Here is a 25,596-nt window from a genome sequence, read left to right as displayed (position 1 = left end):
GACATAGTGATGATTGAGGAACTGTCCGACAGCAATATTGTGACCACTGTCACCAGATGAAGCAACAAGAGTGACTATGAATACACCATGGACTGCGATGAATGCGTTTGGTGTGCCAACATTGCTGTTATTTTACCTCTGAAGACCATGAAAGCAACACCAATGTATCTTGCAATGCATTGATGAATAGGAGGCCTCTTACTTGCGCCATTTGAAACAAATGAGCATCATAGACTTCTTTTTCCCACAAGAGCTAGCAGAGGATAAAAGGGGCATTGTGTGCATTGAATGAGCGGAAGATCTTTACTAAATTTTTCTTGCAGATGTGGCTGCTTAGTGATACAGTGGGCAATGAAGCGGCCTTCCTTCTTGCAAATTTAAAGTTGTGCACCCTATCGGACATATAGTATTGCAGTTAAGGGCAGTAATCTATAAAACAAATTTCGGCTCCCCCTTCAACTTCACTACAACGAAGTTTGAGTGTACTGTTAAATAAAACAGTGTGGTGTGTTTGCATGTTTTCTCTGCTTCTTTTTTAATTCAGTCCACTGGCTTATTCATCCACTCTCTCAGTACTGTCAAGATTGAATTAATGGATGTTGACTATTTCACATTAGCATCTGTGGTGTGTTTGGTCCTATTGAACATTGTGGTGTTATTCATAGAACATTTTTTCCTCTCTCTCCTGACAGCTGATGTTCAACTGCTGCTGCCCCACGTGCCACATATTATAAACTTTATCTCTTCGATTGCTGTCGACAGCGACCATTCAGATACCAACATCGCCTCTTGCGCTGGACTCATTGGGTATGTCTGCTTTTCAGATAGGGGCCTTTCTAAGGGCTTAGCCCTTTAGGCATTTACAAATAGCAAAGTCTTAAACCCCTCAAAAATGTTTTTTTGTCTTAAAGAAAAGTTTTACAGGGCAAAATTCAATGAGTATGGCGTGCATTGAATCGGAGAAAAGCCGCAGGAATGCGATCGCAACCATCACCGTACCAGCTTCCGTGGAAGAAACAGCTCGTGCTCTCTTTATTTTTTCACTGGAAAGAATGTTTTCATAGTTCTGACTGCAGTTTACTTTCTGGGTGGCATGGGTGCACACCTGTCTCGTGGGTGGTCACATGCTGTGGGATAAGTGCACAAAGTATTTGGAAAGTGTCTCCAGGTTGTCTTTGGATGCGTGCAGCATGCACTTTGCTCACGAGTAAGCAGTCTTGATTGCTTGCACCTTGCAGAACCTTGTGCATATCAAGTTGTTTCGCAAGGATGCACTATACTACGATTCTCAATTTTCTCGTCGGCTCCACAATTTTTCGGATGTTGAGCTGACCATCTGCCATCACGTTTTCATAGTCGCTTGTTCTAGCATCCTGAATTCGGCTGTCCTGTCGTAACATGAGTCATATTCAATACTTGTGTGCCCTTGCTTTAATAGTGCAGTCTTCTTCTTTATTGTGTTATAGGAGGGGACGTCCTTTTTCTATGTCAGTCTCCACCGTATCCTTATGGATACAGGACGAAGTTCGCCCTTTCAGGAACTAAAAAGAAAAAGTCGTGGCATGTGCTTTCAAGTTCTCCATTTTGGTTTGTTCATGCATCACTACATGTGAGCTAGATTATGCCGTGCGACTTTCTAATGGCCTGCAAAATGTAGACCGTGTGCAAATATTTTCTGGGTTGAACTGAAGACAAGAGTCGGTCTAACTGCAGGAACGTCTGTGTGACGGCTGTTTATATTTAATTAGAAGCTGCAGAAGGGCAGTGACTGTAATTCTTTGAGTGATCAGATGCGTTACTGCTGTTCGATCAATCGCTCCTTTAATTCCAATAGAAACTGTGGGTCCACTAAGTGAAAAGTATGGGTGTGTGAATATTCAAAATTGTACCTATGAGTGACGACAATAGCAGTCATGGAAGTGCTACGCCAATTGCACTAAACTGCACCGTGAAGAAAATGCTGCTACATGCTGTGCCAAAGTGTCACTTATCACGTGTATTGTGCCACTCCTGTGCCAACACACACCTGCTCTGAATATTGGAGCTGACAAAAAGGAATAAAGTAAAACATGTTCCACTTCGGCGGCGCTGAAGTATATGAGCGTATCTCAGGCAGGGCCCAGGACCTCCTTTCCTTTCTGGATCCGCCAGTGTCTCTGAAGAATGCGGCAGTACCATGAGGAAGTTGGAATAATCAGAGCAGCTGCAAAAAACTGATCAGTGATGGACATACTTAAATAAGGACTGATACTTCAGTTAGTTGGCTGAAATGCACTTTTTGCACTTATTGACGCCTATTTGTCATTGTGTGCACTTCCACGGCACGTGATTTCTCGCTATTACAAGTGTTAGATATTTGCAGTCGCTTTATGATTCATTAGTGGTATCTACATGCCTTCCGTTAATGTTCTTAATCTGCTGTGTGCAGTTTTGAAATAATTGTTTTAAATGTGGTGACGCACAACTGGTGAGGGCGCAGCTGCTTGAAGGGCAAGCTCGACTGACAGCTAGGCAAGCTGAGACACGCAATAAAAAAAATCAAATAATGGGACAAGGATGTAGGCACACACACACAAGCTACACAACAGACAATATCCTATCTATGATCTATGCCTGCGAGGACAACCAAGGATGGACAGTCACTTAAGTATCCTTTGTGATTTGAATGCAAAGGCATGGTGGCTTCTCTAGCTTCTCACCTTAAATTAAAACTCTTAACTTAACCCACGCTGATAATGATTCTTCCTGCCACTCGTTGCGGACAACGCTGCGTTTTCTGGCTCATGGGACATATAATGCTTTCGCATTTACAAAAACGGTGTCCTTGAATTGGGCAGCTGTACATATCGACTTGTGGACATGAGTTCAGCAGATAAAACACTATAGCAGGTGAAAGGAATAACAAAGCCAATATGCAGATTTAGTTTAGTGTGTTCAGTGCGGAATAGCGGGCTTAACAGAATAGCGGGATTGAAATGTGCATGGTGCAGAGCGGTAAATGACCCATACTGTTTAGCGCATGCATGCTATTTCTCAGATTTAACGTTAACGTCTTTACGTGATTTACGTAATTTACGTAAACCAAAGGAGATCGCGAATGAAGTGACACTCTTGCCAAGTGTATACGGAGACGACAGCACTCTTGTGCCAATCGAAGGAAATCTATGGCTTCCAAGCGTAGTATGAAACAAGACATTATTAGAGATGTTTTTAAGCCACTCTAAGCTTTTTTTTTTTTCGAATTGTTTGGACTGTTCGAGGTTCAGAAAATTGGTCGGTGACTGTATACCAAGACAGAGAGAATCAAATTTTATACTAAGCCCTTAGTAACGGTTGGTGCGCGCTGGCACCAGATGAGGTGGAACCTTCTTCTCAGGTCCCATATGCCTCCAGCAGTTCCTGGCCCCTAGCCCCCTAGGTAGGTCGGAGCTGGACGACAAGGCCTCCCATCGCTCAGGGGGGTTGGGGCTGGGGAGGGTGGGGGGTAGGGGTGGTAGGGGGTTCTTGAGCTTAGTGCACTCTGCAAGGATGTGTGCTAGAGTGCCTTTTGATCGTCTGCAAAACGGGCATGAAGTGTCATGCTCTGTTGGGAACATCTTGTGCAAGAGCACGGGATGTGCTAGCGACCCCCGCTTGTGTGTCGCACGATCGTTTGCTGCATTCGGCTGAGTTGCGGATGCGGACGGGGAAGCCTACATCTGCCGCTTCTGTACATGTGTGATTTCTTTGTAACTTGTCACGGTGTGCGGTAGCTCTAGCTCGTCCTCGGCCCGGATTGACAGTTCTCGAGCATAGTGGTTGGTATACAAACGCTTGCTCTCTGCAAAGTTTGTTTGCGGAACGGTAACGCTATTTCCCTTAGCCCCACTATTACATTAACATTAAACTAAAACTGTCTAATGACAGTTTGCAAGGAACACGCTTTATTGTAATGCAGAATTAACTGTGAATTTGGTTTAAACCTGCATTTATCTTCATCCTTTTGTATAATAAGAAAATGGAACAGCAAGTTTAAGAAAAAAAAAAAAAGGCTGCATCTTAGTATAACACATAATAGTTTCTCATAAAGTACTAACTCGTACTGTGTCTTTATTCGCTAACTGCATGTGGAGCTTCCTCTTTGCACCAGAGCTGCAAGTTGCTGTTCCAGAAGCATATATTTCTTCTTCGAGCTGTGATTTTTCCTGCTCCCAAAACTGCTCTAAAAGACAAGTGCCACTTCCTTCACTGCAGTAGTCGCAATTTAAAGGGTATTTCTTCTTCGAACTGTGATTTTTCCTGCTCCCAAAACTGCTCCAAAAGACAAGTGCCACTTCTTTCACTGCAGTAGTCGCAATTTAAAGGAAGAAACGTCTATGCAAGTGGCAGTTACTCGGGAGGATTTTGCTGCAGTAGAACTGTGATAGTGGTTGCACAAACGAACCAGTTTTCAAGCGAATGCCTCGAAATCTTTTCTTCGCAATAATTTCCAGTCGTTAAACAACTGTGCCTTGCCTTAAGGGAAATTTGTTGCCTCTAATAATTCAAAACATTTTATTATTTGACCAATCTCACTTTGTTTGAATTGCCTTGAAATGACTTTTGTTGCACTACTATTGTGCATTGGTGACGTGCTGTCCCTTTGTTTTATTGATGTCATTGTCATGGTGCAACAGGTACAATCCTTTATTCTTTATTTACAAGCTTCTCAGTTGATTTGACATCAAGTTGTTTAGGGCATTAAATGTTAAAAAAGCTTAAAGGGTTGTCTGTAGCCCAAATGGACCAAACTGACTACACAGAACATTTACAGTCGCTGACCGATAATTTGGACTCAAAGGTGGCTACCAGAAAGTCCGAATAATTGGGAGTCTGAAAATAATGGATTAGCCAGAAATATGTCACTTCACTCCACAATAGGCCAAAAAATGGCGTGCAAGTTCCTGCTCTAAACTCTTTTGTTTATTGATGCGAGATGGCGAAATTTTGCCTGGAAAGCAACCAAAGAATTATACTACCGCATTTAATGTCTCCGCTTTAATGTCTCTTTAATCCGCAGAAAACTAAAGTAATGTTTAACAGTCTCGGAAGAGAACAGCAGTTTACAATAGGCAGCGAGGCACTGGAAGTCGTAAGGGAATACATCTACTTAGGGCAGGTAGTGACTGCGGATCCGGATCATGAGACGGAAATAATCAGAAGAATAAGAATGGGCTGGGGTGCGTTTGGCAGGCATTTTCAGATCATGAACAGCAGGTTGCCATTATCCCTCAAAAGGAAAGTGTATAATAGCCGTGTCTTACCAGTACTCACTTACGGGGCAGAAACCTGGAGGCTTACGAAAAGGGTTCTACTCAAATTGAGGACGACGCAACGAGCTATGGAAAGAAGAATGATAGGTGTAACGTTAAGGGATAAGAAAAGAGCAGATTGGGTGAGGGAACAAACGCGAGTTGATGACATCTTAGTTGAAATCAAGAAAAGGAAATGGGCATGGGCAGGACATGTAATGAGGAGGGAAGATAACCGATGGTCATTAAGGGTTGCGGACTGGATTCCAAGGGAAGGGAAGCGTAGCAGGGGACGGCAGAAAGTTAGGTGGGCGGATGAGATTAAGAAATTTGCAGGGACGACATGGCCACAATTAGTACATGACCGGGGTTGTTGGAGAAATATGGGAGAGGCCTTTGCCCTGCAGTGGGCGTAACGAGGCTGATGATGATGATGATGATTTAATGTCTCAAGGGCTAAAGTACATCCTTCTCATTCAAATTGATCCTTGTCAAAAAACATTGCCAGCATTCTTGGTAGCTATCTCTGCTGTGGTTAATGGCTTAAATAAATAAAACGTAAATGTATCCGTGACATCGAAAAAAGTAAGTTTTCAGGTGACCTATAAGAATTGGGGGCCATGGTAAGTTTAGTAATACTAAAAGAGGTCAGGTACTGAAAACGTTTGAGAAACACTGGCCTAGACGGTCCCTGGCCGCTGTTTGCTAGCAGTGGCTTTATGCTTTTATGCTGTTCCTTCTTGAGCTTCAGTGGTCAGAGCAACACTGTGCGTGTTGTCAGTGGGATTAGCCGATCACGAATCGTGGATTATAAAGAGTGGCTTGGAATCGAGCGGCGAAAACCTTGCTGTAAATTCGTGGTCTTTACCTCTTCCATTGTCATGCTGTAGCTACAGATAGAAGAAAGTACAGTCAAAAGTTACACTTTTATTGGCAACAAGTAGATTGCCTAAGCTTCACTAATTTCAGTTTTGAGTCACCAGTGACATATTAAAAGGAAAATATGCAAGTCGGGCAGTCAGAGTTCGACATATCGCATGGCGTAAGGTGTTTGATATTTCGATCGTACCTATACATTAGGTCTATCGGAATGGTGGTTGTGCCACGAATCTGTCTGAACAATCAAGCATATCCAAATTGTCAGTGTCCGACTGATCAGTCAGTAACTGTATTATCATTTTCTTTAAAATTTGGAAATATTTGATATTCGAATTGATTTTGAAACATCATTTTTTTTCTTGAATATTCAATGCGATCAGAAAATTTTGCAATTTGAACACCCTTTGTGAAAAGTGATTGCAAGCCACTCGAGGGCCCGTGCACGTGGGACTACTGCCAGAGGCCAGATGTCCACAAATCTAAGCTAATGCATTATAGCAGTGAAGGAATTATTTTTAAATATAGCAAAGTAGAAAGGCTGATGTGCATTGCCATTGGTAGTGGGTGCTTCTCATTGCGATAGAGCAGGCTCATCGGCCTATGCTTCTGCCAATCAGATAGCTTTTCCCGGGGATTTTCTGCACTGAGAAGGGATTTAAAATGTTGGCTATACAGCCTGCAATTGTTTGCACCCCTTTGGTTGGAACACGGGAGTACATGGATTGCCATGATACCATTGTCGGAGCTTGAATCCAGCATTTTGGGAGTTGAAATACTTCATTATGCAACATTCAATATCAGTTTAATCAATTGCTTCTAAAGGAGACTGAATTGTGCTGATGTGGCAACACTGAAAAGGGAACGGATCATTTTTAGCTACCACGTTTTAATACCCTGCTCCAGGGACCTGTGCACAGCATTTGGTATTCAGATGCTTCCCCTGGTGGACACTGAGGCCATCACCGAGCTGCTGAGCCAAGGCCGGCGTTCCAAGACCACAAAGACCAAGACGCTGGCTTCTTGGGCCACCAAGGAGATCAAGAAGCTCAAGGGTAGCGCTTCATGGTGGGTCGCCTTTTTCTTTTAAAGCACTTATGTTTTTACTATGTGCGAATGCTTTAAAGGTGTGCAAACACTTAGGATCATATTTATTTGGGAGCCCTGCAGCTTGGACCACTTATAATGTAACTGCTTATAGTTCTGGACCGGCTATATTGTGGTCCTTTCCGACTCCCATTTACCATCCCATAATACTCCATGTACAGCTGAACTAACTTATGATGATACCGGTTTTAACAATATATCCGATATAACAATAAGTAGCCAGTCTACTGTCAACTTTTGTATGTGTTATATGGTAAAGTAAACTGCTTACTACAATACTCCCAAGCCACATTGTCAGTTTTAAACAACTAAATCTAGCTGCTGGGTGCATGCGACTAAAAAAGAAAGAATCCAAAATCCTCTGGGGAAAGAAGTACAAAAAGTGCGAACTGCTTCGTCACACTCGCCATTGTGCCACGCACTCTGCATGGTCCGCCTTCATTGCATTGCCTAAAGGAGAAAAAAAAAAGTGAGCCACTTTATTGCACTTGTCTTTATACCACACACCCCAGGATTGCCGACCTCATGCACCTCTCTCCTGTATCCCTTTCATCTTCTCTCTGACGTCGAAGGGTAGAAGGGAGGTCAGAAAAAGGTGACAGAGGCGTGCAACATGGAATGTGCGGCACAAACGCATAGACACAAGTAGCCAGATTTAACTGTTACAGCCAATAATCAGCATCGGAACATTGTAGTATGCGGCTTATTTAACCACAGGACAGCACACAAAAGTTGAATGTGCAGCAGCTGTTCATTGTTACATGATAATGCTATAAATGGGTTGCAGTGTACAGTATATACTCGCATAATTTTCGCACCCCTAAATTATTGCCTCGCTTTTTGAATTATGGAAAAAAAGTAACTTCTCACTTGGATATGTTTCGCTCCCTGTCCTGCCCCGCAGCAACCTGTCAGCAGATGTGTGCGGGCAGCCAGCAGTCTCTGCATGATACTACAACCCGCATGAAACTGGAAATTTGACAGACGAGTGAGAAGTCCTGTGTGCTCGCATGTAAACAAAGCTCTGTGCTGCATGTGTGAAAATGTATGTACTAAACAATCTGCTTGCCTTGTGGTGGGTAATTGGTTGGATTTTCGCACATGCTCTTGCACTTTCTGTACTCAGTATCCTCAGTTGATCACTTTTGGAGATAGTTTCGCGGGACTGCTCTGGACGCGTAGAAGTATGCAGCTGACTGCTCGGGCACTCTCCCCTTCCTGACGAAGAGGACAATTCCATGAGTGAGCTGCCAGAAACTGTGCCGCTTCTCATGGCTTCAGGTTCGCAGTTTCACGCGGGTTTTTGTACGAGACGGGACATGCGTAATCTCGTTTCATATTGCGACACGCGTGTGGTATTTGATTGTTTGAGCGAGGCGCGTGGGCTCCATCACTCGAGAAAAGAGGATGAACGAACTGGGCTCGTGCGGTGAATTTAACCGGTCAGCGCTGCAACCGCTGTTGTAAATATAACTTGTAAGTAGCTGCTCTTCTTACTGTCTCGCCCTTCACGTAACAATATGATTGAGGTATGTACTGTAAAACCTCGTTAAACAGTAGTTTCGTTTTAAAAGTTGTAAAGTCAAATCCCCGACTCAGCGGCCATTGAACATAATGTGTTTTGTATCCGCATAAACTGTACTAGCTTATTGCATATGCATCAGTTAAAATGTAGCGTTTTCACTTTTTGTCGTGCAAACACAGCGTTGCGTCATCTCCATCGGGCGGCCCGGCAGAACAACAAACCTTAGAGATCGGAACAACGGCCTCCAAGCGCCCTGCGCGTTTGCGCGTGAAGCCACATCAACATCACCATCATTTCGGCACCGTGCCAGAGAGCTTTGTGGCGTCGTGCAAGCAAGGGCTCGCATCATGCCGAAGCTCATATAAAAAAAGACGCCGGGTGCTCAGCATAGAAGAAAAATGAGACATCGTCCATGCTATCGAGCGTGACACAAAGAAGTCTGTGCTGGCACGCGACAGGGATCTGTTGTTGGCTACGGTGTGTGGCATTTGGAATGTGAAGAAGTTGCTCGGCAACACTGCTGTGACCGCGAAGAGATGTCGGCTATGAGGTACGACTTTTCACCATCGTTGCCTCTGTTGTTGCCAAAGTGTCGACTAGCGACAGTAACGAGGACGACACGGAAAGTGACAGCATGGGTGATTCAGACCCGACAGTGGCAGAAGCTGCGTGTAGGTCAGCCTCGTGAATGCAATCCTAGCGATGAGAACAGCACGCGGCAATGAAAAAGGCGCCCCGGTACTTCTGCAGCACTACCGCGCCCGTGCACGGAGAATACGTAACGCGAACGAGAAACGTGCCATGCAAGTGTTTGCCGAGTAGACGGGGCTGGCTGAAAAGTTGGCATGCAGCTTCAGTAAGTTTGAGGCCGCTGTCGTCGTGCTAGGCCGCCGCTGCATCAAACGAAAATAACACTTTTGTCACGCGAAGTGAATAAATACTCCCATGTTTTTTTTCCCCTTTTATCACACTCTCTCTGAGTTCCGTGTTCCGTTTTCGACAGGTAAGTGGGCAATCTCATGCTATTTCGGTTAAACAGTACAGTCGCCGACCGTTTATTCGGACCTCACGGGGACTGCGGAAATGTCCGAATAAACAGGTGTCCGAAAAAGCAGATTATGAAAAAAAAAATGAAATCCTTTATTTCCACGCACTTATTCGGGCTCGGCAGTAGGCTTGAAGAAATCGCGAATGCGCCGTTGCACGCTGTTCCGTTTACGCGCAATCAGATAAGCCTGAATCTCGGAGAGGGTCGTACGGTCACTATAGGCAACTGAAAGCACAGTCACTGCTTGTACACGCTCCGCATGCGACGGCAGCGTAACACATGGTGCGTCAACTTTCGACTCGGTCATCGTCCGGCAGTGCAACAGAAACCTGACGAATGATCTCGCCGTCGTCGAGTTCTGCGCATGCCAGTACAGCAGTGTCAGCACCTGTGAAACTGTCAATGAGACGGTGTCCGGAATCGCAATGCAACCACTGCGCAAGTCTCGGCAGAAAATTTTCCGCGTCGGTAGGGAGCACATCGGAAGGCGACAAATCTTAGGCCTCCCGGCACCCGCTTGCCGGCATTCCGCAGCGCAGTTTGCGCGGGCACTGTCGGCGCCATTAGACACTTGACGAGATGTTTCCGTATGCCGCGTTGGATCACCGAAACCTCGACACAGCACACAAAGCAAACACCACCGTGCCGACACCAGTCACACAAGCGAAAAAACGCGGCATGCTTGCAGCGTCGTGCGCGAAGAAACAAATCAGCTGCTGGATCGTCTTGACATGGCTTACTAAGCTGAAACCAGAACTGCTGCAGAGCCACTCTATCAAACCAGGCAGAAACGATGATGATGAGCGGGGATTTCCAGTAGCGCCACTTCGTGGGGCAGCAAGGAAGCTCCGTTCAAAACAAAAATGGAGTGCAGCAAGTCGAACCATTCACCGGTCAGAGTCGGTGCATGGTGCTCTCGACCGAGTTGGCTCAAGGAGTGTCCGAAAAATCAGACGAGAGGTTGCAAGGTGTCCGAACTTTCGGCAGTTGTTATACATTATGGTTTATGGGGAGAATGGCGGTGCCGCGAGGCTGACCGAATAATCGGGCATGTCCGAATTTTCGGAGTCCGGAAAATCGGTCGGCGACTGTACTACCGTTTAGTACATACTTTTTCCAAGCTGCAGCCAACTACGGTTTAACGAGGTTTCACTGTAATGCATTGTCTCCATGGGGAGTTCACTGGGAATTCACTAATTTGTCGTAAAGCCTGAGGCATCTCAAAATCGGGAGACTCATAATCAGGGTTCGGCTGTAGCAAACATGCCCTAAGCATGTGTGCTAAATTTTAGCTTAATTTGCACAAGCTCCTTTTTTAAGCCCCAAAATAAGAAAAAAGTGTGCAAGTTGCACAAGTAAACACGGTAGTACTTTCTGCCGAGTGAAAATGTTTGAATCTTTGTCCCCACTGCTTTTTTTTGTGCAACTCATTTATTACAATTATCGGTTATAACAACTGGATTTTCTTGGCATTTGGATATAGTTAAAAGTTGATTTGACTGTACATATGTACTGTTTACAATGTGGCTGACGGAAAATTCTCCAGACAAGCTATGTAAGGAGCACGCTTCTCAGATAGGTACGCTTGCCGAAGGGGAGGGGAGAGAGGGCGATGCCGAGGAGGAGGAGAATTTTACTGTATGTTGTGTATTATTGAAATCGCACCAATTTGTAATTTCTTGATGGTCGAAGCTGTGGCAGCATCTCGAGTTTGCCTGTTGGGATGCGCTTCATATTGAAATAGAAGCAATTGCGCATGCGACCTTTGACTCCACTGTTGAAGCTGTATTCTGAAAATTTAGTTCGGAGCTTTCAGTCTTTATGTCCACATGCAAACTTTTCCTGTTCATACCAGTACATACATGCACATAAAGATGTCGCAACTGATCACTTGCGAACCTAAATTCCGCTTCAAGTGTGGTTCCCCCAGTTAAGCCTGTGAGCATGATCTTTTTCCTGATCTTCATTAAACCTCTATGTGTACAAACATATTAAGTCCAAGCTTCTTATGGCAGCATGCTACCCGACAACCCCTTGAGCTAGGCCTAATCAGCGCTGTCTCGGCATTGATCAAGAACCAAAGTTTCGCTTTGTTTCAGAGTCAATTAAACACTTGGTGGTGGCTATATGCAAACGGCACTTGGAAAGCAGAACCATCAGCTTGACAATGAAAGGGCGGGCATGAGTGGCACATGCAACGCTTGAATGGTGGCAGCTTGGTCAGCGGTCGCCATGTTTTCGACATCAATCATGCGGATGAGTCTGAAAAATTGAACGCGGCACCGTAAGGTGCGCGAAATTTCAGTCGCCATTCTGCATCAGTTCTATGGAGTTGGTGCTGCGGTGCCGCAGGGAAGTCGAATAATTGAGCAGGTGTGAAAAATCTGTTGCCAAGTTACCGTATAATGCGGAATATAGGTCGACCCCCTTACATTGAAGCAAGGAAGTCAACATAAAAATTATAAGGACCAAACTTCGTTTTATTTAGTGGTGCCGCCAGACTCGTCACCTGCTCATTCATTCGAGCTGTCTGAACTCTCGTCCGAAGACAACTGCTTTTCACTGGCTGCGTCCCACAACATGTCATCCTCTGTGCCGTCCAAGGAATTGCTAATGCAACACTTCTTGAATGCCCGCACCACCATATCATCGGGCAGCGAGCGCCAAGCCTGCGACACCCATGTGGCCACAGTGGCGAGAGGCGGCCTGCGCAGCTGGCCGGTTGGGGTCGTTGGGTTGTCGCCGGCCATCCACTGATTATACTGTTCACGTATACAGTCTTCAAAGGGCTTGTTGAGGACGACGTCCAGTGGCCGAAGTGTTGATGTCATGCCTTTCGGAATGACGGCGAGCGCCGTCCTCCCGTCGCAGAGTGCCTGCTTCACACCTGCGGTCAAGTGCCCACGAAAGGCATCCAAGACGAGCATGCTCGGACACCACAGGAGTGCGCCGGGTCGCTGATTCCAGACGGTCTTGATCCAATAGAGCATGAGGGCCTCGTCCATATAGCCCTTTTCATTCACGCGAACAACATCCCCTGGGAAAGCCTCTTTTTGCAGCATATTCCTCTTGAACATTATGTATGGGGGCAGCTTTCTGCCATCTGCAGTACACACGAGCATCGCCGTGAAGCGCGAATGCTCATTCTCTATAGAAAGAAGCTTGACTTCTTTTGCGCTGCGTTCGCACACTGTGGTGGGCGATGGCATGTCGAACCACACTGGCCTTTCATCCGCATTGCCGATCTGTCCCAAAATATAGCCATGCGGCTGCCAGAGACGGATAACATAGCGCTGGAATTCGACCAGCTTGTCCTCTTTTGCCTCTGGCAGTTTCTGGTAGATTGATGGGCGCCATCGTAGTGCGAATCCCTTGCGTCACATGAAGCGATGAACCTAGCAAATGGAGCCCTGGAATTGTTCCTTGGTCAGTCCGGATTCTCGGGCGATCTCGATAGCTTTGATGCAGATGAGTTCCGCTGTCACTGGCCAAGATCTGGCACGATGCTCGCGGACGAAATCCGCCACCCTGTCTTCGAGCTCTGGGTGCAGCGCGCGGCACCCGTGAAAGAACGTCTTCTGCGCGTTGCAGGCAGACAGCTCGACTTTCTGCATTCGCCAGTACCGGACGCTTTTTCCCGAGACTTCAAATTGCCACTGGGCGGACATGTTCCCGTGCATTTCAGCATATTCGATGACTTCCTTTTTAAACGCCGTGGTGAACTGACGTCGAGTACTCGTACTCATTTTGTGGGTTGTCGGGAAATTAGCAACGCCAGGAACGATTGCTGCACAAAATGGGAAGATGGTGTCGGTCCAACTGCATAGGCTGCGTTAACGTTGGGCCGCGTCAGTCACCGAGGAGGCGATAACGATGCGGATGCCGAAAAGTCTGTGCTCCTACATGTTGCCAGACAACTATTCAGGTTGTGCCAAGGGCCTGTATATAAGTCGAAGGGGTGACCTTTTAGTAATATTTTTGGGAAAAAGCCTCGACCTATAGTTCGCACTTATACGGTACTTTCCTCTATAGGCATTCCCCCTCTTCTCTCTCCGTCATTTTTTTTTTTTCATTGTTTGTCTGTTTCATGTAAAGACTGCTGGTTCTCAGACATCATCCTTTTAAGTTTAACAAATTTAAACAGATGCATAACATCCCTGTCGCAGAATCATATTCTCGAATATGTGCGGCTGTTGGTCTATATGTGTTGCGTGTACGTAGCCTTTGAAAAATGTTGGTTATGGTTGTGATACCACTGATAGCATGGATATTTGTGACTTCGGTGACTTGTGTTATAAGTACTCTCCACGGCATTTGCATGCAGTGCAAGATGCCATGACGGCACAGGAGCTATTGAATTCTGCTAATGAACATGAGATCATGGGCTTGACCTAGCGATTCAAAACTCGCGATAGTGTGCTATTAATAACTTAGAATCACGTGATGTACCGCACATAAACACTGGAACATTAGCCTCATGTTGTTTTCCCTACTCCCAATTGCACTAACAGGGTGTTAATGATGGTCAATTATCACAGAATTTCAGGTAATGTCACTAGCCAATTCCAAAACTATCTATTGCAATGTCAGTAGTGCAAACCTTTGTAATCTGGATTTCATGTGACTGACAAAATGTTCAATTTAACCGAAGGTTAAGTTATCTAGAGTATCACGAGAACAAACAAATCTACATCAACATGTTTTTATTAACTGAATGAATCGGAATATCCCGATTCTATTTTTGCACAAGAGCAGTGCGAAAATTGCAATTTTGACTTAAGGTTTTGTTTTACTGAAACTCATGTTTGCTGGTTGTTTGTGCCTAGGGCCAGTAAACCGCTTATCTTGTTTATTATCTTGTTTAAGAAATTCATTTCTCAAATCGCGTTTTTATTAAATACAGAGCAGTTTTTTTTTTTTTTGCTCATATTTCTCGCCCGGTGTCTGCTGGCTACCCACTTTGTCTGCTTATATCAGTAGCTTGCGGCTTGCTGAAGAATTAGAGCATGGTGATCAGGACAAACAGTTTTCAAAGCTAAAAGGTTCATCGTAGTTCCCTACATGTACAGAATCACACGCAATCTTAAGAAAATAGGCATGTGCGCTGGTGTGGATGTTATCTTCTCTGCCCCCAACAAACTTTCAAAAATTTGTTCAATGGTGAATCCTCTTACCAGAAAGAAACCAGGATGCTCAATTAATCACAGGGAGAAGTTTGTTAATCGCGAGGGAGGAGTAATTTATTCTCTAGTTTTGAACTGTGGGAAAAGGTATATTGGCCAGTCGGGTTGGTGTGTGAACGACAGGCTTAGGGAGCACAAGAATCTGCTTGGAAAGACTGTCGTTTCGGGCAACCTGTCGTGAAACTGCAGAAATTGCACTTGTAAACCGGTCTACGGGGAGTGTACAGTGATTAAGAAAAAGTACAAGCTGACACGTGAAGTGATCAAAGCATATGAAATCCATTGTGATAAACATAAGCTGCGAAACATAATTGTTTCGCACCTTTGACATGTGAAACTTTGTCACTCGAATCTCGTCCAAGCAGAATTCAGAGTATAGTCTATGGTTGTTACAACGAACATTAATAATCCAGCGAGAAAGATTTGTTATGAACTTTCTTATGAACTTGATTTGAACCCGACTACATCTTATCCGTTTACATCGAATCATTCTTTATATCGAACAATTTCTGAACATGGTATAGTTACAATAAGTATATATAGCAGAAGTTAAGCTTGCATCAAATAAAAATAGCAGCTTCTCCCGATATATCAAACGTCAAGCGGCGGAAAAGTGCCCCTAGAAGTTGGCTTTCCCTCGCAGTGGCGACGAAACCTGGCGGTGCGGCTCTATCAAACCGCTCTCCCTACTGTGACCGCACTGCGTCGTGTGAGCCGTTGACACCCCCCTGCAAAAAATTATCCTGGCCCACACGCAGTGCTTGCTCAGACAGCCAATCAGAGGCTCTTGTGCCCTCGTCGTCCAAGATGGCGCGAGTGCGAGTTGTCTCGTTATTTTCAGGTTCATTGTGCTTGCGCCTTGTGGGCCTTCTGCACTGTTGCCGTGATGAAGCGGCAGAATTCGCCTTTCGCTGTGAAGCTCGAAATCGTAAATCGGGGTGAACGCAGTGACAAGTTAGAGTCCCTGCAGCGCGCAAGATTCTGACGAGCACTCTCAGCATGATCTTGAAGAATAAGGGGGAGATTAGGGCTAAAGCGGACAAACTCGCTACCGGTGCTTGCGGCGCCCTACTCGCACACACGGCCGTGTACAAGTGGTTAATCTGAAATTGCTTCAGATGCGCTGGCTTCCGCATGCCCGGCGATGATTGTAAATTCTGATGAGTGCGATGAAGCTGCTGCTGGTGTTGCCGAAGTTTGGACCGAGATTGCAGAATTTCCGAAAGCCGTTCACGAATCGACAATTGACGAGTTTGTGAGTGCAGATGATGGTGTTGCCACCACAGGAGAGCCCGAAAATGAAGACTACATTGCAGACATTGTACCTAGCACAAGTGAAAGTGGGCACAATAAGGAAAGTAACGACGGTCCTTTGCCCATATCCTCCATGGTGATTGGTGCACTCGCACTAGTCTGGTGCTTCCGTGTGAATGTGGAAGGTTGCAGCCTCAGCTGCTCTGATTCCTTAGACAATGTGGAGAAGTGTGTGCATCGCAGGCAGTGAAATTGCCCAAGCAGGACAAGCTACAGGACTATTTCATGCGAAACTGAGCTGTTTCATCAATAAAGTGATCTTATAAATGGTATGTGCCTTTATGACATCCAATTCTTTAGCAGGCTTATATCAAATTATGCTCTATATCGACCCGATAGGTGTTTTTTTTTTTAGAGTTTACAGCCAGGTTAGACTGTACTTGAATTCTGCTACATTGAAAATTATGGCCACAATGTGTTGTGAAATGACTCAACTGTATTGCAAGTTGTATTGTGTAGTTATTGGAACCCATAGGTGATCACAAAAGGAAAGATTTAATTGAAAGTGAAATACAGTAAACCCTTGTCAGCTCAAAACTGAAAACCGGAAAGAAATAAGATAAATGAGATCAGCGAAATCGCTAAAATATAAGCCCTATGGCCGTGCATAGATTGTATGGAACCTTTCTAGGATACCACTGGGAATATTTTCGTCAATTTTGCGTGCAGCTGTAGCAGCTAAGTCTGTCGGCGAGCAATGGAGTTACCGGACAACATGCCTGGCACAGAGTCGAGATTATGGATCCTAACGCAATATTTGAAGCCATTCATTCGAGCTTAACCACTTCCAGACATTGTGAAAGATGCTGCTGCTACCTTCTGCATCGCAGTGAATTCTGGACAGTTGCATTTCTAAAACCAAAACAGAACTGCAGAATAGAGCAATTATCGTGCCTTTACCAGATGGCCACGAGTGGCGCGACATTACGCCCCACCATTGCACGAGCATGAAGTGAAGTGTCCTTCCTTACCAATCCTGAATCTTGCTGAAATGCTGTGGGCGCGCATGCTGGGTTTTTTGGGCACAGCACGTGGGCTGATTGCACCTGCTCAAAAGTGTCGATCATTTTGCTTATGATTAAGTCACTGTAACCATATTGATGCATCACTGAAAATGCCCTAAATGAGAAAGGTGAAAATAAGACACCCACCTCTGCTGTGAGAGGCTGAGCAAATGTGCATGACCTGTGATGAAGAACAAATAAGCAGGGAGCACGACTCAGCGCAGCATCTGGCGTGGCTAGCAAGCTGCCACTAGGTAAAATGCGAGTACACGATGCTGCTGACTCGACTTCATTGCCTTTGTCCTGGTATATTCGAAGTTGAGATTTCGAGATAACCGGAGTCCAGCGCAGGAACCTTTCGATAAGGGGTGAAAACACGTGGATTGAAACCACGGCCGAAAATAAATTTCTACTTTACTGATATTTTGAGTTAACAAGGGCTTACTAGATTGATGTGGTAATTGTGCAGATACACTAGTGGCACTGTTCTTCACTCTATTTGTCATTTCTGACCTTGGATGTTGCTTTGTTTTGCAGATAAGCGCTATACTTGGGTGCGCCACTGTGAAACCCCCAGGAGGGTGCGCACGCCTGGCACTCGTCTCACACCCCCCTGGAGTGGCGGCCCTGTCTCTTCTCTCTGTCTCAAATCCGTGGCTGAAAAGTGCGATGCAAGTGCAGTGCATGGTTGTTGTTGTGCGTGGAGGCTGCTCTGGGACACACTATTGCCTCCCCTCCCACCAGCAGCAGACGGCGCCAGGGAAAAAGGGAGGCACCGGGACACACACGTTGGCCACACAAGGAGGAGGAGTCCCTCCCGACAGCTGCTGTCTTCTACCCCTCTATGCTGCCCACCGCCCTCTACCTTTCCACCATCACCCCCCCCCTCCCTTTATTTTTGTTATGTTACTGCCATTTACCAGGTTTTTCTTTCGTAAACGCTGGTTTGTTGTGTGTACATACAGTACCTTTCAAACCTGCTCACTCAACTCAAGTAGCCAGCCATGTTGTGCTCTTTCTTAGACTTGTGTTCTTTTCTGTTCCTAGCTTTGCTGCTGATGTGATTGCATTCCTTTGTCAGAGGGGGCAGGGGAGCAGAACTCCCTCTGCACTCAGAGGTTGTAATAGTTCCTGATCTGAAGATAGACACATCAAGCAAGTGGCTAGACAAAGTCCAAGGTCTAGCTGTGTCAGCTTTGGCATAAAAGGGTGCATGATGTGCAGGCTGTGCGGGGAAATCCTTCGTATTTCTGATGGAGGTGATATTCTGTATTGCTCCTTCACCAAAGAAAGAAAAAAAAACCTGCTCAGAGCTGCACACGAGCAGTGACATCAAGGTATTTATCCTTGCAGCTGTTTAACCGCCACCCGGGCAGCTTGAATGGTGTGCACGTGCAAGAATCGTACGTGGCAAGTCAGGCCATCCCTGTGTATGTTGCTTGCAACATTCCCTCTCTTGCCCTCTCAGAGCATCTGCCTGTTCGGCTTAATTACGCCTTGCTCTTTTCTTGTCCCAAATGTTATTTTTTTTTCTAAATCGGGTTCAATGCACCCTACATCACAGCTGCATTGCATTCTGTTAGGTTGCTAGGGGGAAAGAAAAAAAAAGTAATGATAAGATGCATCAATTTGGCAAGTGCCTTAACTAAGGTGCCATAGGCAAGAGTCATAACAGAGTGTCATGGTTGCTGATTGGCCGCATTACAAAGAAATGTATTGGCACTGTTATAGCATGTAGTTAGTAATCGGGTGTTAAAGAAACAAAAAGGTTTGGTGCCGAGCACTGTTTTAGTTTCGCAATCTTGTTCGAAATCCTATCAGTTGTGCTAACTTAATAAGCTACGACCCCTTGTGAATTGTCTCCTTGACGATCTTAGTTGTCTTCAAATTTGTGAATTTTGTGTATTTTATTTGCTCCATTTTTCCAGCATTTTCCAGATAACCCCTCCTGCTCATCCCTTTTCCCTGTGTGCTTGGGCAATTAGTTCTATTTTTATTTGTACAGAGTTTGTATTGAAGAGAGGAGAAAAGAAAAAAAAAAGTCTGCATTGGTTGTTTGAAAGATGTTTTTGTCCCCCAGGAAAACTTGTGCATATGGGGTGGTTGAACAACTGTTGGCATACTGGCCCTTGCCATTCCAACCTCCCTTCTTGGCAGAAATAAAAAGAAAGGATGGAGTCAGTATCGTTTACTATAATGGTGTCATGTGTTTTCTTTACGTTAAAGTCTCGCAAAGGGGACAGTCATTGTCCTTGTTGTCTTATGTGTACGCTTAACGCATTTTTTGGACTATAGTTTTTAACTTACGCTACATTATTACTGCCCATTTAACTACCAGGCCTCAGACTTGCGTATTCGCCTCCTGTGCAGGAGTGCACAGTAGATATGCTAAAATATTTCAGTAAACAATAAATTTCATGCTGAAGTACAAGGTCAGTTACAAGTCGCCGTACTGATAGATGGATGTTATGGGCACCCCCTTTGGAACGGGGCGGTGGGTTGCGCCACCAAGCTCTTGTTATTTTATTGTCTAATATCCTACCTATGTTAAAAAAGAAACCACAATGAATTCCCATAACCAATGTTTCTGAACCCCTATTGTGAACTTTGTTGTTGTATGCCTCCGTTGTTGGTCGTTTTTTTCTTCCACCAATCTTCCAATCACCTCTTGCTAATCTCTATTGTGGACCTGTTTCGCTGAACCCAAAGGCTTCAAGGAGGCCCGTGATTCCTAAATCAGTCGTTGGACAGATATCTTCACATTCTAATAAAACATGCTCCATCGTTTCCCTAGCTTTACTGCAGTAAGCACATGCCTCTTCTTCCTTCTTATATCTCTATTTATAGGTTTGTGTTCTAAGGCATCCTGCTCTCGCTTCGAAAAGCAATGAGCTTCCTTTTGCGTTATCATAAATTGTTTCTTTCGTGATTTCATTTTTTCCTGTTAAGTAGTTACTCGTAGCAGGTTTATTTTCCATTGCCGCCACCCATAAGATTATCCCAGTCCCTCTGATTTTCCGCTCAAGTTTTTGGTTGCCATGTATGTTGCTCACACATGGCAACCAAACCCCCGCTGTGAATCAATGTTTTTCCTCTACAAATACATGAACACTCTCCCAGCCCATTTGCTTTCTTCCATATTTGTCAGTCTTTCTCCATAATCAATTTCACTGAGCTTCCCTCACTTCAAAGCTTGTCCAGTCCATATCGCCCTGCACAGCTTCATTTGTAGTCTTCCCGCGAGCACCCAATGCGAAGTGTTGCAGTGACCTTTGGATGCCATTGAGTCCCGATTGTACAACCGATTTCAAGCAAACAACCGCATTTCGAAATGCAAGTCCTGGAATCATTACATCTTTCCACATACCCCAAAGCACTTTGTATGTTTTGTAAAGTGCTCTGTGTTTCATTATGGCCGCATTTCTCTTCCCCTTGCTTTCACCTGTGTTTCCATATATCTAGGTATTGCCTTCGTTTATCCATATAACGAGGTATTTGTTCTTTCATGCGAGGTATTTCCTGGTCCTGTATTGACACTGTCTGTTCAGTTTTCATTGAATAATTGCCCTTAACAGCGCCATCTCTGGGCTGCAGTGTGCGCGCACAGCATTACAATTTTAAACGCGTTAGCATTTCCGTGCTTACCCAACGAGGAAACCGACCCGTAAGACGACGGCTTTCAAGAAGGCGCCCGCGGCAGCGAGCGAATTTTTTGAAATTTTTTTTAATTTGAAGCGAAAACCTTTTTTAGCTTCAAAGCCCATGAAGCGGCGAGAACACGGCGCGCGCGTTTCACTAACGCGTAGTAAGCGGCAAAAACAGCGCGCGAAGCTATCAGCAGTTGGCACACACTGTCGGCATCGCAGATTGCTTTCAAAGTGCGATCCGCACGGTTTCGTCAGTGCACCTGGCGCCGCTATCTGCCGTACTTGCGTCTGATCCTTGCGCCGTTGTGAGCGCCACTTCGTGTCGCCCAAGTAGGATATGTACTAATCTGGAGTGGCTCACCGAAGGGGAAGCTGGTCGCCGCCATCTTGCTCGGGGCAGAAATACCGCGCGTGTTTAGTCGTAGCAGAAGACTGAGTATGTTGCCGCGCTCTCTTGTTGTGGTATTTGATGATTGTGGCATGCTTTTCTAGAGCGTTGCAGGACTTCAGTAGGCCGTGGGGAAATCATGCGTTGCTTTCGGCTGCACGTATAGTCTCGAGATGATGCCGGGAATAACATTTCACGTGTAAGTGCACGTTTCTCATTGTTTGCTTACGGCCGCATGTATAGTGTGCGTTTTCTTCAATTAAGAACCGTTGGGCGGGTGCACGTGCGTGATGTATGACTTTACATTTGTCTTTATGCTAAATTTACGCCTTAAATCCTGATTGCCACGTCACTGCGTGTGGTTGGGCCGGGGTTTCACCGCTAGCTTCAGCGCGCTCGAGTTCTGCTCAAGTACGCGTACGACCTAATTGTACGTACCGCAATGTGCGCTTGCTATAGGACTTAAAGTGCCCCTGAAACGGTTCGGACAAATTTTGTAGACGTGTAGCGTACAGCTTAAGTAGGACATTAGCACCACAATTAAGGTGAAGCGTTACGTATTAATGGAGCTACAAGCGATTAGAAGTTACCCTCCTCCCTAGCCATGCTTTTCCTCCTCAACTCGTTCGCCGAGCGAGCGGGGCTAAGCTCCGCCTTCACTGGTTTGACGTCACGATGCGACGTCACATCGTCCACTTTCGGTTGTTTTGGAGCCCGCCCCGGCCCGCGCAAGACCTCCGCCAGCCGCTAGGCCGTCGACCCCAAGCGGAGCTATCGAAGCAGCGTGCGTTGCGAGCAATCTGTCATAGCCCCTGACGTGTCTGGTATTCCGGTAACCACAGGCAAGCTGATCATTTCGGCAAATGACTGAAGGCATAAACTCAAGCTGATGAACGAACTTTAGCGTAGACGTACGTGAGCAGCCTGATTGGTCTGCACGGTCCATACACTTGTTGGCGCAGCGCTTAACCAGCCAAACAAAGCGCTAATATTGCTCTAACCAAGTGTAAAACATTTTAAACATTTATAAAAACAACTTGTTGATTACACTCTTGCGAAAAATACACACCAGCAGCAAAGAAGAATACACTTCGTTGCTGCTACTGTGTATGGTTGAGCTCTGTGCCACCAGGTGGCTGCACCATGCAGACCATTCACATTTGCCCTTCTGCTCATCTCATGGCTCATCCCGTTACGGCACAGTCAAGCGGCCAGGCACTGTCCCCTTGCGCTTGCGTTTGCCCTAATACCGGACTCGCGAAACGCTATTGCGTTAATAATCTTCCGGTGTAAAGTGACGGCCACAAACGCGCAAATCCTGGCGCCGATCGGATAGCGGCAGTCCGATGCGCAGCAGCCAGTTCGCTCGTACACTGCCTTGCAGAGGGACACGATGTCACAGCTTGACATATTGCCAGTCGCTACATTTGCAGTCCACAAGGCAACAGAGTCGAATCATAGTGCTCCCGAAAAGACTGAGACCGACTCTGACCGCGGAGCTTTCGTCAAAATGGAGTACGTTGTACACAAGCAGACGACCACTGCTGTTTGCCGGAAATGCTTAAGTGCACTGAAAAATTGTTCTTGCGCATTCTCTTTATGTTACTTTTTTTATAAAAACAAATTAACCAACATTCCAACTATTACGAAGATCATTTGTTTACCATAAAGTTGGAAAAATTATCGATCACGCGCCCTGGTCAGCCAATCGGATAGCTCGCCCCACTGACGTCATATGGGTGATTTCGATCATATGGGTAGGGGTGGCTTAAAATTCCGCCGAGCAGTGCGCTGCGATCGGCAGCGACGTGCATTTTTAAAACCTTATAATAAATTAGACGCTTTACGCGGAGCACTTAGATGTGTCAATTAATGATCAGAAGGATCTACTCTAACGACTCAGTACGTTTGTGGAAAATCGTCAAAAGCGTTTCAGGGTCCCTTTAAGAGGAAACTTTAGCTCGGGGCCCAACTCTGACGCGGCCTATTCAGATGCATGTAAAACGCAGAAACGCTTTTCTGAGAACCCTTAAACCGATTTTAATGAAATGTGTTGCATTTGAAAGATAAATGTAAATTATAGTGACTGTTGGTGGCAGAACTTCGATTTAGGGCCTGAATTTTGTTAAAGAAATTTCAAAAGTTCAAAAAAGAAAAATAGAAGCACGAAGTTTACAATTTAATAGCTATGCCTCAAGAAAGATAGCGCGGTTCTGTAAACAGCATCCATTAGATCATTCAAAGCGGACGAATTCGATATGCCAATTTATGTCTTACGTAAATTCGTTACGTTCTGTACAAGGGTTCTGCAAATGCTGTATTTCCATATTTCTAAATTTTTTTAGAATGTGTAGCATATCAATTTAGACTCCTTTAAGTGCACTATTAGATGCTATTGACAAAATTGTGATATCATTTTAATTGCTGAGTTAGATTTATAAACTTGATGGTTTCGTTTCTGAAAATTTGCGATTTTTGCCAATTTTTAATAAAGAATTGACGACCTAAATAAAAAAATTAGAAACCAACAGTCGCTAGATTTTAAGTTTTTCTTTTAAATTCAACAAACCTCGTCAAATTTGGTGCAGTGGTTGACGAGAAAACGAATTCTTTTACATGTGTTTAGATGGAGCACCCGACGTAAAGCTTCCTCTTAAGAGGGAGTTTTAGCTCGGGCTCAACTGCGACGCGGCCTATTCAAATACATGTAAGATGCCCAGGGCACACGGCATTATGTGCGGTGAGGCATTGCCTTTCCACCGCTGCCCGGGCCCGCTGGATAGCCCATAGTCGGTCGTGTAGTTTCGAGCTAGCCAGGGCGCTTAGCCATCGCTCCTCGAGAAGGTCCAGTTCTATGTTGTCCTCTAGATATATTGATCTGGTCGTTGTGCACTTCCATAAGATGTGTGCCATGTCTGCGTGTTCGCGCTTGTAGAGCTTGCAGCTCGCCTTTTGGGTATTGTGTTGAATTTACTCTCTTTAAATGTACTGGGTTTCGGAACGTTCTGGTTTGCAATCTTCTCCAATCTGTTTCTTGAGACCTGTCGAGTTGTTTGTGGGGTTGTGGGTATGCTTCTCTTTGTTTCGTACAGTGTGTCAGTATGTCGTGGTAGGTGACCAGTCTGTCCCTGTCTTTTATCGCTACTTCATCGTTGTCGCCTCCTTCGCGTTCTCCATCGCCTCCGCCGCAGTCCTTCCCTTTCCCCTGGGGTTGCGGGATGCTGGACCGTCACTGTCCGAGCCGCGGTGGGTTAGTTCTCGCGCATCTCGGTGGGCCTTCTCGTTCAGGTTGGGTTACCTCTCCAGTATTCGTAGTTACCTCTCCCATATGTGCCGAGATCCATTTGAGGTATTTTGGTGTGATTTTGCCGTTCTTGAAGCCTTCTGCTCTGCGGTTCAGTATTTAGGCCGCCTGGGTGGAGACCCAGCTCTTTGTGAAGTTCTTAATAGCCGTCTTGGAGTCGCTGATATTGTTCTGTATTGTTGCCGACTGTTGATTACGGCCAATGCGATTGCCATTTCTTCCGCTGCCTCCGACGATCTGGTCCTTACGGAGCCCGCAGTCACGGTATTTCCTTTGGCGCATACGACCGCCATTGAGAAGAGGGAGTTACCTTTGACACCGCCGACACCACCATTGTCGTCCCGGTTTCGGGGGTACCGAACGGCGTCTACGAAGAGCACCTCCTTCCGCTCGCCGTGGTTTTTGAGAATCGTTTTCGTGCGGCATTTTCTTCTCTCGGCATTGTGCACGGGGTGCATGTTCTTCGGGATATTTTCCGTGTTTATTGCGGCTCGGACATCTGGGTGAATCTGCGTCTTAGGGCCGTTCACTCCGTGGTAGTTAATGCTGTTAGATGCGAACCCTTTTCCTGGCATCACTCGAGTTCCCCGACCGCATCCAATCGCCGTAGCATTCCAATGAGGGTGCGCAAAAGCGCATCTAACACGATCCCGGACCTGTCAGACAAGTTGGCGACCCCCACCTCGTGCACCGCACGTCGAGCTATTGTCTCCACGCCTGCTTGACTCTTCCCGAAAGTGCAACGGGAGCCTGGCATGGTTCAAGGTAGTTGATCTTGGTCCCAAGCAAAGATCTTTTGCAGCTCTGAAAGGTCGTTCGAAGAAGAACCTGTCTCCTCCAGCTCAGCCCTTGCAGAGCAGGAGGCAACGCCGGTGGCAAGTCACCCGTCCGACAGTGAAGCTCTTGGAGCGACCCCATCTGCCGATTGTG

General features: G+C 45.8%; 1 protein-coding gene across 1 annotated transcript in view; it reads left to right on the top strand.

The window, feature by feature from the left end:
* Fs(2)Ket (Importin subunit beta Fs(2)Ket) overlaps positions 1 to 19,524 on the top strand; it is a 74,374-nt gene extending 54,850 nt beyond the window's left edge. Inside the window, exons 17-19 of the mRNA XM_065438558.2 lie at positions 693 to 807; positions 7,053 to 7,214; positions 17,865 to 19,524. Coding sequence (XP_065294630.1) covers positions 693 to 807; positions 7,053 to 7,214; position 17,865 — 278 coding nt within the window. The 3' untranslated portion in view covers positions 17,866 to 19,524. The remainder of the gene's footprint in view (positions 1 to 692; positions 808 to 7,052; positions 7,215 to 17,864) is intronic.
* The last annotated feature ends 6,072 nt before the right edge of the window (positions 19,525 to 25,596 follow it).

Source organism: Dermacentor albipictus, chromosome 1 (genome assembly GCF_038994185.2).
Source record: "Dermacentor albipictus isolate Rhodes 1998 colony chromosome 1, USDA_Dalb.pri_finalv2, whole genome shotgun sequence".
Taxonomy (NCBI): Eukaryota; Metazoa; Arthropoda; class Arachnida; order Ixodida; family Ixodidae; genus Dermacentor; species Dermacentor albipictus.
This window is presented reverse-complemented; position numbering and strand designations above follow the sequence as displayed.